This window comes from Brachyistius frenatus, unplaced genomic scaffold, assembly GCF_029030835.1.
Source record: "Brachyistius frenatus isolate BFR_SWC_R1_liver_20210118 unplaced genomic scaffold, ASM2903083v1 Contig_15, whole genome shotgun sequence".
Taxonomy (NCBI): Eukaryota; Metazoa; Chordata; class Actinopteri; family Embiotocidae; genus Brachyistius; species Brachyistius frenatus.
In genome coordinates, this window is record NW_027210614.1 from 3,418,274 (window position 1) to 3,433,328 (window position 15,055).

Consider the following 15,055-nt stretch of genomic DNA (forward strand, 5'->3'; position numbering starts at 1 on the left):
CAGAGTGGCCCAGTCTTAAAATGGTGTTGGAAGAAAAACCATTAAAAAGGGGCAGCCACAGCCATTCTAAACAGTGCTAAAATGTGGTGCAGTAATCTCCATCAGATTTTCATTCTATAATGTCATTACTGTACCTTTCAAACACAAAAGAAAATATTCCCAGGACAAGTCAAAAGAAAAGTGAGAAACTTATTGAAGACAGTTACATACATTTATTGCATATCATTTAATTATATGAAATGAAAAACGAGCACATATGAACATCACATATGGTTAGTGAGTGAAATAATTTTGCACAGCAAAATATATTTATATATATACTATATGTAAGATGAAAGATTAATTAACATACTTTCAAGATTTATTGGCGAATGATACTCCCTCGTTTTGTACATGCAGGGTGGCAATCCCTGACGGTCTAACAATGTCCAGACATTATTGATTATAATAATTAGTTATTGCTTCGCAATTATTGAGTTCGTTTAAGACAAAACAACAGTCTCTCCTGAACTGATAATAAAATCTCCATATGTTACGATTAGGTCGTAACAGAATGTCAAACGTATCTTCTTGAGAGGTGGAGATTTCTAACTTTTCTTTAACTGCCACAAGACAACAGGCGAACATTTTTTTTTTTTTTTTTTTTTTTTTCAGTTCAAAATACTCCAGTTCGTTGAAGAAACACAGTTCCAAAGGCATGGCAAATTACTTTCTGCTTTGAGAATGATCTTCTCCAGTAATACTTCTTTTTAAATACAATAGTGAAACGTGGTAGACCAGAGCTCTCACACTTCGGTTTAAAGCACATGCTGCAAAAGCGCTGTTTATGCACTGCACAATACTGCTCACTGTATAAATTGTTAATTGTTAATTATTAATCTATATGCTTTAACCTGTAGCACACGTTTGCACCTTAGATTATAAAACTTTGTACTTAAATTATGCTTTAAAAATTATTCAAAGGTTGACAAATGCACAATGGAATATCTTTAAATAACAAGCAACAGACTACACTTCCAAGAAAATGGATTGGTGATTTCCTTAACAGTGAAGTGTTTTCTTTCTTTTCCCCTTGCAGGATCCCCGCCGACAAAACTTCCATCAGGAATGCATAGCGCATTCACTGCAGCCTATAATGACAGCCGATGGTGGTGCACTTCAGCACAGCTGAAATGCACGTATAGATTACAAGGGGGTGGGAAGTCCTGTCACTTTTTTGTCGCTGTCCCAAAAAAGTGAGGAGGCCTTAATGAAGTATGAATGCCATGCTGGAGTCATCCGACAAAAAGGACATCTTCAAGCACAGAAAGAAAGAAAAAAAAAACCCCGTACATGTCCAGCATGCAGGGCAGTTCAATAACACATCTCTGTCAAAAACAATAAACAGTTTGTCATGAATATAGTCTTTTGTTGCTCAACACAATAACAAGCAAACGCATGAGATGAGGTGGCTTCAAACGGCAGGCTCGCAATCCTCCAAGTTTGGCAGACAAAAAAAAAAGAAAGGTAAAAAAGACCAAAAACATATTGTCGATGGGTGCAGGCTTGACAGGAATCTGTACACTGAATTCAAAGTAAAATGATGAAAAAAAGGGGAAGCTGATGAACTTCAAATGGGTATACTTAGTGCTTACATGCACACCTCGTATACTGCGGCATGAAGTTGGATCAACTTTCAAAAATCAAACACTGCAAATCTAATGAACAGCGACAAAAAAAAAAAAAAAAAAATAAAAAAAAATCTTGACAAACAGGCGATGCATAATATACTGAGTATGATAGCAAAAAAGTAGATGAAAGTTTTTTCAATATGCCTCTCCAAAATTAAAAACACGGATGACAAAGCCCTCCAAATCTAAAACAGTCTGGTGAGGAAATTCTTGTTTTCAAAAAAATGTATAAAGTAAAAAAAAAAAAAAAAAAAAAAAGAAAGAAAAAAAAAGTTGACAAATTAGTTCTTGGTCTAGTCGGCTTTGTGCCAAATTAAAAGATACAAAAAAAGTTTCACAATGAAAACTGTTTAAGCGGGGTGATAACTCATCAGATATTGTTTTTTTTTTTTTCGCGATATGTCGAGACTCACATGAAAAACTCCGGGGATGAAGGGTTGTTGTCACTGCTGGATCCATTTTCTCTGAAGCCGTTGCTGATGAGCTTCTCATACTTTTCTTTGTACGCGTCCCTCTCCCGGACCAGCCTGGAGATCTCCTGCTTTAGGTGCTCGACCTGCTGGATGAGTTGCGTCTTCTCTCCCTCCAGGACGTGCCGCTGCTGGACCCGCTTGTACCGGCAGGACTGAGCGTAGCCTCTGTTCTTTAGGGTCCTCCTCTTCTGTTTCAATCTGATCACTTCTTCCTTGCTGACCCCTCGTAGCTGCCGGTTGAGCTCCCGCACTGACATGGTCACCAGCTGGTCGTCTGAAAACCGATCATCCAAGCGCATGTGTGGGTGATTTGTTCCAGAAGTGCCGTTGGACTGGACGCCGGGTGCCTGGTGGTGGTTGCTGCTGTGGTGGTGATGGTGGTGGTGGTGGTGTTGACCTCCGTTCTGAGCTGCTGCCGCAGCGATAACTGCCGATACCACCGCCGCGGCGGACCCCATCTCTTCCCCGGCCATGGTGCCTCCTGCTCCGGCTGCGCCAGCAAACTGCTGGCCCCTGGCATAGCCATCGAAAGACTGGAGCTGGTGACTGCTGTTGATCAGCGCCTCGACTGCGTCTTCGGGGCTGAAGCCCAGCGCTTCTGGATTCAACTGCTGTTGATAACCGGACATCCAGTAGAAATCCTCTATGTGTGTCTTCTGCTCGCTCCCCGAGCCCGGACTGGGCGCCGAGAAGCTTGGGGAAGGGGGCACCGAGCTGCAAGGCGTGCTCATCGGGGTGGAAGACAAGGATCCCCCGGCGATAAGGCGACTGCACTGGCTGATGTTGCGATCGGGCTCCACCGGCTCCTTTTTCACTTCAAACTTCATCAGATCGAAGTCATTAACATATTCCATGGCCAGGGGACTGGTGGGCAGGTCGGAGTTGCTCATTGCCAGCTCTGATGCCATCCTCTTGCTGCTGACAGTCCTCCAAACGGGGTGAAGAGCAGCTGTCAAACTGGGTTGGTTGGGAAGAACGTTAGCCAGTTTGATTTTTAAGCGTTTGTCTTGAAACTGAAAAACGAGGTTTTCAGCGTCCTTTTTGCAGCCACGGACTTGCAGGCGTGTGAGAAGAGTTTTTCTTTGCTGAATCTATTGCACAGACACAGCAGTGCCGCGCGCACGAGTAGCGGAGTCCTTTTTCAGCATGTGAAATTCGGCGGTTTTGTATTTCAAACATTTAACACTTTACGGTTTCTTCATGAATACATTACGCAAGCGGAGAGGGAAACAAGCCGAGAGTGAGGGAGTAAATGCAGCCTCGCACGTTATAAGCCGCTGACTGGTGGGGCGATTTTTTTTTAGTGGGATCACAGCAGATGAGTTTAAGAGCATTGTAGCTGCCCTGACGTCAGGCTGGAAATGGGAAATTGACTCGGACGAAGAGCCAATAGGGTCGCACACTCCGAGAGCTAATTAACATATTAGTAGCCCACAGAAACAAAACTTTTCTCAACTGTCAAAGGCCACCAGCTGACTTGTCAGCTGCGACATAGAATATTTTACTACTCCGGTCGTCATTTTAATCTCCGATTATATATTAAACTACAATTTAGCTATTTTAGTTGAACTTATTTTGACGTGAAACAACGGATGCATGCCGGCATTCATTAACACGGGAATTATAATGCATAGCATTTAGAGAAAGAGACAAAGCAAAGAAGATAGATAGATAGATAGATAGATAGATAGATAGATAGATAGATAGATAGATAGATAGATAGATAGATAGATAGATAGATAGATAGATAGATAGATAGATAGATAGATAGATAGAAATATAAAAATAAATAAATCCATCTCAAATCTACATTTGTTCATCTTTTAATGAGCAGAGAACATTTAACTCGTTTTTTTATGTAGCCCACACCATTTTATATTTTATTTTTATTGTTTTAATGGAACTTATTCATGTTGTTTCTCTACAGTAAAATCATTTCAATGTATTAATGACAATATCTAATATTTGTCTAATTTTGAAGCACATACATATATGAAACATATATATAAACTATGTTGTATAAAACACAAATGGCATATATGAACAATGTACAGAGGTAACTTGACCAAAAAATGGAAAGGTGGATTGAAGAGGTTTATCGTGCCTCTGCGCACCATTATAAAACTCAACACTGCCACCTTTTGGACATGCCAGTGCAAGGGTTTCCCCTTCCAGTCAGTCTGCACACACTTCAAACAGAATAAAAGTTCACATAAAGCGATGAAACATATTCTGTTTGAAAAACTCACTTACACACACAGCAAGTGTGTCATTATTTTATATATTTCAATTAGAAAAAAAGACCAGTATTCCTTATGAATATCGACTGACTAATATAATCCATTTTATGTTGGGTGGAAGAAGTCATGTTAGAGGAAGTGAAGTCAAGGAACCCAGTGTTCAGTTCAAGCATGTCCAACAGCCATAAAAATCACTTTATCTGAGCCATATAAACCACTCACGGACATTGCACTTTATCTCAGTTCAGAGGTCTCCTTCTTTTAATTGACTTGTGTACAACAGTAAAATGAGGTAGTCTGGGTAATCCTGCTTCCCATATGACCGTGTGTCCTTTTAAGTTACGTGCTCGTAATGTGTTTAACCATGTCGACCCAACACTGTATGTCAACACTGTAAAGTATGAATGTTCAACTGAATGTGTTATTTTAGGTGGAGGATAAAGGGACTCTTTCCTTGTGAGTATGTATAGTCGAGTGTGTAAAGGCTTTTGAATTCTTCATATGCTGTAGAAACACCTGGTGGTAGTTTATTCAGTTTGATTTCAATGCATTAAGCTGAATTCATCAACAGCAATGACATGACTTTAGTAAGGGATTTATACCCCGAAGTTTCAGTCCCTCATTGTATCTGCATTATTGGCAAAATGCAGTTAACTGGTGACACATGGCTGTTTACTCATTCAATAATAATGCAATTTGTTTGGGAAAAGAGTGATGTAAGCTACACTAAGGCCTGCTCTCACTGGCCAGTCACAGTGTTGATTTCTTTTGTGGCCTCTCTTGACATGGTGCTGACAAATAACCATTTCTTTCCCGTGATGAAACCCTATAATCATGGTCTGTCTCTCTCCGTCTCCAAGTGCATGATCTCATCGTTGCATCGGTGTATATTTTTAGATTTTTGGGTGCACACTACGGCAGGCCAAATCAGTCGTGTCCGTGCTGCAAAAAGCAGTGGAGCATGATCCTGGCAATCAAACAGATATTTTGATAACCATAAGGCGTTCTACACTTTTATATGGTTGTCCAAAACTGAAGCTCAGGTCGTGTCTTTCAGTTTTCTCCCCTTTAAATTAAAATTTGACTTTCGCTCTGTTTTATGTGTTGACAGTACTTCTTTAGTAAGTGCACAATCATACTTTCAGATTGTGTATATCATTTATGTCAACAATGAAATATTGATCAGAATGAAGGCGGGATTATTAAATGTAGAATCAAAACAATTTTCATAATACTCTCACTCGTATTAAGGGTAGCAGAGTATTTATGAAAGAAACCAAAATGAAGTTCACCAGACACATGATCATCATTTTGGTAAAGTTTTAGTAAATGGTGTATCTGGTTGTATGTTTGCACAACACCGTGCATGTGGCTCAAACAAAACCCTATTGTTTCTATTTCCATTCTGTTGCCTTGTCATCTGTTTGGGCTTACCTGCTCATGGGAAGGCACAGCAGTGGCCCGTTCCCTGGGGTACGGCCACAGCAGAGCGAGACTAATATACAAACGAAGGGAGAGCTCATTAGTCATGACAGAAGAAAGTGGCGGACCTAATTTAGCTGCTTTTGTGCCTTTGAAGTTATTGATGATGCAGAGCTGAGAGAGCCGTTGTGAGGAGAAGGGAAGAAGTTCATGTGATGAGGTGGAAGAGTAGCGCGGGTTGTCTTACAACGATGTGACGCATCATAATATCATTAAAAGGGTCATTCCCATTTTTCTGGCTTTTTAGTAGTTTGTAAAACTGGAAGATTTTTGAAACCACAGCGACCACATGAAAATTAGGAGTTCATTTGTTCGAATGCTGTAGAAAATGTTGTTCTTATCATTAATGTTCATAAAGTTTCAAGCTCAGAACCTCTAAATCACAACTGTTTGACAAGGTGATAAGTGCACATTTTCACTGTGCATGTGGGTCCAACACATTTGATTTAAAACAGCTGTGTTGGGGTTGACGACAAACACATTTTGAATTTAATCGGTGTTGACTGAATTTAGATTTGCAAATCTGAAATCGTAAATCATTAAGAGTTTCTGTGGGACGTCTAATTGTTATTATAGCATTGTTTATATAGGTCACCAAACCCCTTGGAGATCACTGAATACATTATGTCCTTTATAGCTCTTTGCATCAAGATGATCAAAATGACTTCTGGTTTTGTTTTACAACGGTGTTTGGTCAATTTAAGGAGTCGGTCCCAGAGTCATACCCCTAACACAAACAGTAGACCTGTAGATAGAGGTAGCGATGCTGTGCGTAGGTAAGTCTTTCTTTTAACGAGATCAGGGCTCACTTTCTAACGTCCCTCCTTACGCACTTACGCTGGTGTGTGCTTCTGATCGGTGTGTGAGGGCTCAGCACTGTCGTGCTGTGAAACTGGAAAGCATTTGAGGGGTATATGGTTGACTTTTTTGAGCCTTTTATGCACACTTATGCACACTTGTCTGCAACTCTGCAGGTTTGATTAAGAAAATACCCAAAATGCAGTGTTCAAAGGGCAATACATTGATGTCAAGATTATATTATAAACACACTTAACAGGAGACTTGCTTGTCTTATGATGGCAAGATGGTGACTTCCAAAATGTTGGCTTGGTTTAACAGACTTGTTTTTATTCATAAAAAAAAATGTATCCTCAGAGGTCTTCGTGCAGTTAAAGGCTTCACACTCCCACTCTAAGTTTGAGGCCCTCACATGCAACAGACCAGGCAGAGAGTTTTATAAAAAACAGAATAAAAAAAATCAGAGGCTCAAGAATGTCCTCTCTGTCTGGGGTGAAAGAAACTAACACAGGAGGAAGTCAGGAATTACATGTTGTCAGATTTACAACCCTATTCCACTTACAGTACAGCTAGTCTATATAAAGTGACCTTTTTTAGTTTGTAAAGTTATGCAAGAGATATGCTCATAACACTAATCTCAGAAACATACTGAACTATAAACATTAAATTGATAAACCTCAGCAATAACACGAAGACTGGCATTTAGAATACGTGCTGGTATCAGTCTGAACACCTCTCATTCTGGAGAGCAAAAGTAGCAGCTGAGCAGAAAGATCAGAGGTCAGTGAGTTGTTTTCTGCATATCTGTTAGACTCTGTGTGTTTGTGGTGGTTGTGGGGGTTGCTCTGTTCCAGGCAGGGCTCGATAAGGCCATTTAATCAGCCTCTTTGCATTCCAACACTTAGTAAGCCGCCCCCAACCTGAGCTTATTACTGTATCCATGTCGGCACTGGTGAATACCTGAAAGCTGATAGCACCTCCAAACAAACAACCATAAACGGAGTCACATAGCCTTTAATATGACAAAAAACACTTTGTCTGAGCGTCGCTTTTACCTGTAGAAATTAAGAAGATGGAGACTAGCCGTGCTTTACACCTCTACTGATGCAAAGAGCTGGTATTGCTCTGGGGTGATGCAATTTCATCAACAGTTTAGTGAGAACAACAAAGCTGGAATATCAATTTTCACCCCACCAACAGAATGTGGGCACAGCCATGTCATAATTACCTTAATCCATTAGTCAGAAGGAGGGTGAGGCTGAGAAGGGTGCGATAGAGGACGGAGCAGACAAAAGAAGGTCAGGAAGAGAGCAGATCTGTAGCTTGAGGTGGATTTTGGATGGCCTCTCTGACACTGGTGGAAAGTATTTAGTAGCTTACAGCCTAGCGGGGTTTATGTGAGCGGAGAACTCCGAGTATGACCCCGAGCTAGTATCAACTCTGTGGCTTGATGGCAAGGAACCAGCAGTAAAGCAGTGAATGTGTTACAGTGCTGTGAACAGCAGAGTCACACGTGTTTTCTAGACTGTCTCACTGTCATATGACCCGGGGTGACACAGAGTTTTGTGGTTTTCTTTCTCATATTTTTTCCCCTTCCAACATAATATTTGTCAAGTTAAATAACACGGTTGCTAATTAATACTGGGTGGCCCATGAACATAGGCTAATCTGTTCAGCCCATGCAGAGGAATCGAAGAAGACTAGTCAATATTGCAAAAGAGTTGGCAGATTGGTTTGCATATTAGCCATAATTAAATTCACATGAACATAATGTATTGGTTTACTGTCATGTGTAAGGTTAATGTGTATCGCAATTTAATGACATATTAACTGCTAGATAGCTTTCCAGGGTTATCTCCTTTGACCGTCCTTCAATGGTGTCACACGACTTAGACTTTTGTCTTTAACTGTGTGTGTGTGTGTGTGTGTGTGTGTGTGTGTGTGTGTGTGTGTGTGTGTGTGTGTGTGTGTGTGAGTGAGTGTGTGTGTGTGTGTGTGTGTGTGTGTGTGTGTGTGTGTGTGTGTGTGTGTGTGTCTCCATGTTGCGTGCATGTCTGTGTGTGTGTGTGTGTGTGTGTGTGTGTGTGTGTGTGTGTGTGTGTGTGTGTGTGTGTGTGTGTGTGTGTGTGTGTGTGTGTGTGTGTGTGTGTGTTTAGGTTTTGATATGACTTCATGATGTACAGGGACACAGACTGAGCTGGTATACAAGCATTTCTAAGAAAGTGGAGCAGTTCTGAGAGCTATATTTTGCAAGGAAAACATGAACAAATATATTTACTTCATTGTTTGCATTTGCTGTTTTAGAAGTAAGAGCTGGTATTTTTGTATACAGTTAGAAGCAAAGTATTTTGGTGCAGCATGGCAGTTCAGCACAGATACAACTAAATATGGCACGAACGTTACTATAAAATCCGAAACACTTATTGTAAACACTTAGACTTATTGAAACACTTAGACTTTTGTCTTTAACACACACACACACACACACACACACACACACACACACACACACACACACACACACACACACACACACACACACACACACACACACACACACACACACACACACACACACACACACACACGTCTGATCATACAATGTGCTTGCCTCCCACTCTGACATTCCACCACACTGGTAATGGCAGACTAAAAAAACATTTAATAAGGTGGATTTAGCTGTATGCATTTTATAATTTATTGTATCATAATTCTTGCTATTGTGTCCACCTCCTTTCAGTTGTCTACACAGGGCCAAGAGGAATTGCAGCAATGTTTGCAGGGCTTGTCACCTTTTACACAAATTTCTGGCAAATCCTTTGCCTCCAGCCCCTCCTTTCCACCCCCTCGCCCGGCCCCTCGGAGCTGCTGTGCCCTTGAGCTACTGTAGCCTGGAACTGACACTAACAATAAAGTATAATTTTCACAATTACAGAGAGTTAGCAACCTAATTCGTGCAGCGGTCCAGAAAAAATATCACGGAACAAGACTTTTCAGTCTCCCTCACTGCAATATATTATAACACTTTTTTTACCCTGTCAACTATTGGCAAGAAGATGATGGTGGGAGCGGTGGACTATAACTCGACCTAAATGTTACACCTATCCACATGACCCCATGTAAATGCCTCTGTTGCTGTTTAACGCATGGATGTTATCTTGTTTATGGTGTTTTCCCATTCATTCATTATCTCTTATATGGTCATTACAATGAACTAAATGAGACTATCTCTTCTTTGTGTTCAACACAATGTTTGTCAAATATGCCAATACTGACCATTGACTTTGTGAAGATACTCAGGAGCAGTTGCTGTCTGCCTCCACCAAACCTCAGTTTGATAAGAGCCACATAATTTCTAGAGGGGAACTAAACATGGTCGGTTATCGGGGCTTAAGTCTCACTCTCTTCTTACACAACAGAGAATGCAGCCTTATATAATTTCATGATTTCTAGAAAGGATTAATTTCCCTTTTTCTTACTTTCTTATGCAGATGGTCACTCAGCGATGACAGATGAATGCACATTTGTGCATGGATGATCAGGATGCTGTTTGGCCCTCCCGTCAACCCCACATTAACAGGTAAGTAGAGACACTCGAGCAAGCAGACACAGTGACACATTCCCAAATGTATGCACGCTTACACAAACGCACATAGAGGGACACGCGTACGCATGCTCATAGCCTAATGAGAGATTTTCTGACCTTTCTTTATGTACCCCTGGAGAATATTGATGAATCCCCTTTTAAAAATAACTCTCGCCTTGTAGGGTCATTAAATGATTTACAGTTATTTCACCAACCCATAATTATTGCATTTATTATGTTGGACTGTACAGGGTTGGGCCATTGTGGTAGGAGGTGGTCCTTTTAACACACAATAGAGATGATTAAAAGTTTATTTTCTGAGAATACACTCTGAAGTTAACATCACAAGAAAACACTTTACAGCTTTTACAGTGATGCATTATGAAACTAAACATGCAGTCTTTAAAGAATACCTATTACAAGAGAAGGAGAGATCACAAAGTTTTCCTATGTGCCTAATCATATTTAAGTTTTCCATAATGTCCTGCAACTCTAAAACTCTGGTCTTAAATTTCAGCCATTTCTAATCATAGGATTTGCAATGACATTTAAGTATTTTACTGTTATACAATCTAAACCTTTATGAGGAAAATCTCTGTCACAATGAAACGTGAGTGGATGAGTTTTGTCCCCTCTCAGATCATTCCTATTACCCATCTCAAATCAGACATAATCTAACACGGTGAGCTAAGTAATCACAGGTAATGTCACAGTTGCTCCTATGGCAAAAAGACCAATCGCCACATTAAGACTGCAAGGTTATGGAATCATCTTAATCATCTGACTATCCCTGACCTGCAAATATGCATCACCGGCCTCATTGTGCAACCAATATCATTAGACCCTTTGTATGTTTAAATCCTGCAGTCTGTATCTCTTCAGAATAATTATATTTTCTCGATTGTTCTGCTGCTAAGCTGGTTAAAATGTCATCCGACTGTGATTGCGAGCGTGGCCCTTCAAACACTCCCAGTGGGTGAAGCGCTTAATGTTCATTTGAGCTCTGCGTCGAACACACGGCATTAAAAGCCCAACTGAAGCCCAAATGAAGATGATTTAAATGAACTCATTTGAGGAACATTTAATTACCATTGGAGCGTAATTGAATGTTTCTCTGAAGTGCTGAGTGATTCCTAATGAAATGAGAAAGACTGGGGAGATACTGACGAGGCTGAGCACAGAGCCTGATAGTCAGACCCATTCTCAGCCTACAGGACCAATAAAAAGATCACAGAAGCATCTCCTCGATAAATAAATCTATCACTGCTAAATGAGCCTCAAAACTGTGCAAAACAAAGCTGATTCACAAGTCTGCTGGTCCTCAAAAGGTAGCTGTTTGTTCATTCTCAGATTGTATTTTAGTCGTTCACTCGGAATATTGTTGGTAAGTATGACGGGAGGTAAGTAACTGTTTATTTTAAACTGAGATAGAGTAAGAGTAGAGGTGGATGAGCGTGGAGTCGCATCCAACAGAGGGATAAGTAAGTAAGGGATGAGACAATATTTACAGGGCAGGTGTGCTGCTTGGCCAGTAAAAATCCCTTCCTCTGGACGCATGTTGTTAAGCTAAGGCTACTATTGGCCCGGCCATTACAGCCTGCATAGTTCATGGCCTTTGGGAATTCCCATATCAGGACATCCTCACACCTGCACCATCCATTACAGGGAATCTCATTCTCCCTGTTCTCTCCAAGGGTGTATTTGTGCTTGTGTTTAAGAGGAAGAGAAAAACATTGACTGAGTGCCTCCACATGTGTATGCAAGTAAGTATGTGTCAGTCTTTACGAGTGGCAGAATCAGCAGCTGCTCCCCCCGTGGCTCTCTCTGTGTCGGGAAGCCCGAAGGCCTCAGGGCAAAAGATGCCGAACAAATCTATCGTTTAGCTTCTTGCAGGCTTGAAGCCAACTGTCAAACAAAATCACAGATAAAATATGAACAAAAACCTGTTGCTTCCCCACTTTCTGTTTCAGCTTCTGTCTCTGCTGAGCTTTTCTGAGACTTACGCTGGTTGTGGTTTCTCAAAGTCTATTTTGTGTTTGCAATGAGGCTTCAACATAAAGCAAACAGAAGCCGGTGGGGTTAAATGTCGATGACGCTATTATAAGGTTAAATCTAGAGTATACAAGCCGGCCGTCTGTATGGTGAGAGCATTTCCTGCGGAACAATGAGTCTCCAAGCTTGTCTGACAGAGACAGAGACACAGACCGAGATAGGCGGAGAGAATGAGTGTGAGAGAAACAGAGAAAGATCATCATTACACAATGTGTACATTTGCGTCTATACTGCGTGGCAACTAACCTGATAAAGTTCAAATTTCTCTGCTGCAATCATAACACATGATGATCATTCTGTCAATATGGTGATTAGTGTTTCAAAGCATCCTGATAGCCTTTGCAACTATGCACACACACACACACACACACACACACACACACACACACACACACACACACACACACACACACACACACACACACACACACACACACACACAATGCATGTCAACTTTTACTAGCTCAGAGTTAAGTCATGAAGTGATAAAAAAAAAAAAAAAACATCTCTGTGTAGGTGGCGGCACTATATTGCAGGTCACAAACTCGTGACAAAAAGACAATAAACACATTTTTTTGTTATCTAGGCTAATCTTCGGATACATCTTTTTTTTTTTTTTTTTTAATCATTGTTATTGAATATAGAGTATAAAGAGTTATCAATTGTTCAGGATTTATTTTTTATCTGAAATATGGGAAAAGTGAGTTCTATTACCCCAGCAGCTACAGGAGTATGGCCAACTATTGATCCACAGTAGCCGGCTTTACTCCATGCAGAGTAAAGGACTAAGGGGGAATTTAGAGTACGTCATACACAGTCACAGCAATATCAGCAGCAGTTATAGTCACCTCTGTAAACTTGAGTGGCCAACAATGACTCAATATGTGAATGACCAAATCAAGAACATTTAACTGTTAGGCCAACTGCTGATTAATGTTCATTAGAGGCTAAAACCTACCGTCCCCTTTTCTACAAGACACATACCGAAAGTCAATAGCTCTGTGGCAACGATTAGGCCTGGTTCAGATCAAAGATTTGTTACAAGATAATTTGAAACATGCAACTTGCAATTCACCAGTCTGCAACATTCTGAAACCTGCCAGTTTCCACCAAAGCAACCAAAGATGGTGTAACATTTCCACAGCAGCGACTCTCTGTATTTCTGTATTAACTGCTGGGTTTCCAGGCTTTTGCGTAGCTGGATATAATTTGAAACATCCTAAAACATGAGTGAGGACAGTGGTAGTGAGTGACTTGCAACAGTTGCATTCGTAGTAGTGATGAAACAGCATAAACTCAAAAAACAAGAAGGTTAAGGGGGCTTTTGCAAATATATGCTGTGAACTTGAGACAGGAGATCTCCCCTATTTTGTCAGATTCTCTGACAGGAGTTGATGTTTCTTCTAATAATCCCAAAAAACACAAACAATCTGACAGTGTCGCCTGTGACTCAGCTTGTCAAACTGCAAATGGGCACGATAGAACGTAAGGCACGGTAGTTAGAGTCAAACTTAGATGTCCAGTTCACGTTGCTGCAACTTTCCCCTGCAACGTTCTAAAACGGTTTTGTCTCACCATGAATTTTTGGCCTGAACTGGTCATTAGAGGGTTAATGACATGTGACAGGTCTGGATATAATACGTACGAGTATCAGGTGTTGATTGAGCAGAAGTATGACAAATATGTAACTTCTTGTTTGGACACACATGCCTCCATACGCTTGACACACACACACACACACACACACACACACACACACACACACACACACACACACACACACACACACACACACACACGAATACTATGCATGTATACTACAAGAATTTGCTTAATTTTCAAGATGGCCATCACATGGTTGTTGTACATTCAGACCAGTCAGACCAGTTAGTCAAATGTCTCTCTGTGCTGGATGCTCTTCCCATGGAGACATAGGAAGTAAATTGGCTAATAAAAGCTCATAAACTAAATTGAAGTTAGTGACTCCATAGCTCTGGCGTTGGAGTACGCGCGGACAATGACACCCAGTAGTTGAAGCACATCCTCTAACCAGGCTGACATTCCAAACAGCAATTACAGCACCGGGCCCACCAATCCAGACCAAAACACCTACTCACAAAAACAATGGAATCGCTGTTCACGCACAAGGGCAACCCTCATTCCTCCTCCCCTCTGCTCCTCGTCCAATTTTGTTATTAATCTTAACTCATTCATTAGAAGAATCCTCAGTCATTGCATGTTCTCACATTAATGTAATGGCCATGACGACAGGTCAGGTCCTGATCGCGTGTTTGCTGTCAAGCTTGACTCAATTGCAATTGATGTGGTCTTCAGATTCATTTATGATGATTAGTTCATAGCTACACATTTGCATGACTGCTTTGGTTTCTTTTGGTACCAACATAGATAAAAGAAGACACATCTGTCTTGTCATAGCAGTGCTTTTCAGAAGTCCTACTTGTTATAAGTGCAATGTCTGTATTGATATATAATATATTTGTGTTTAATGTTAAGGTTTGAGGGGCAATGTATTTGAAGTAAAAACAATTTTTGACTGCTTTGTCCAAATTAAACTTATTTGCCACCTTATATGTACTTGGACATGGTATACCTTTCCTGACATATTCTGTTAATTTTCTCAGTTTCTTTAAGGCACATAAAACTCAAAACGTTACTGCTGTCCAAATGCTTGTATTTCATACACACAGCCATTATTCACACCACGTAATTATGTGTTAATGGCCTGCTCTGCAA

General features: G+C 40.7%; 1 protein-coding gene across 1 annotated transcript in view; it reads right to left on the minus strand.

Annotated features, from left to right (window-relative positions):
• Positions 1-3,428, minus strand: part of mafa (MAF bZIP transcription factor a) — a 77,172-nt gene extending 73,744 nt beyond the window's left edge. The window contains exon 1 of the mRNA XM_069693626.1: positions 2,084-3,428. Coding sequence (XP_069549727.1) covers positions 2,084-3,051 — 968 coding nt within the window. The 5' untranslated portion in view covers positions 3,052-3,428. The remainder of the gene's footprint in view (positions 1-2,083) is intronic.
• Between the last annotated feature and the right edge of the window lie 11,627 nt (positions 3,429-15,055).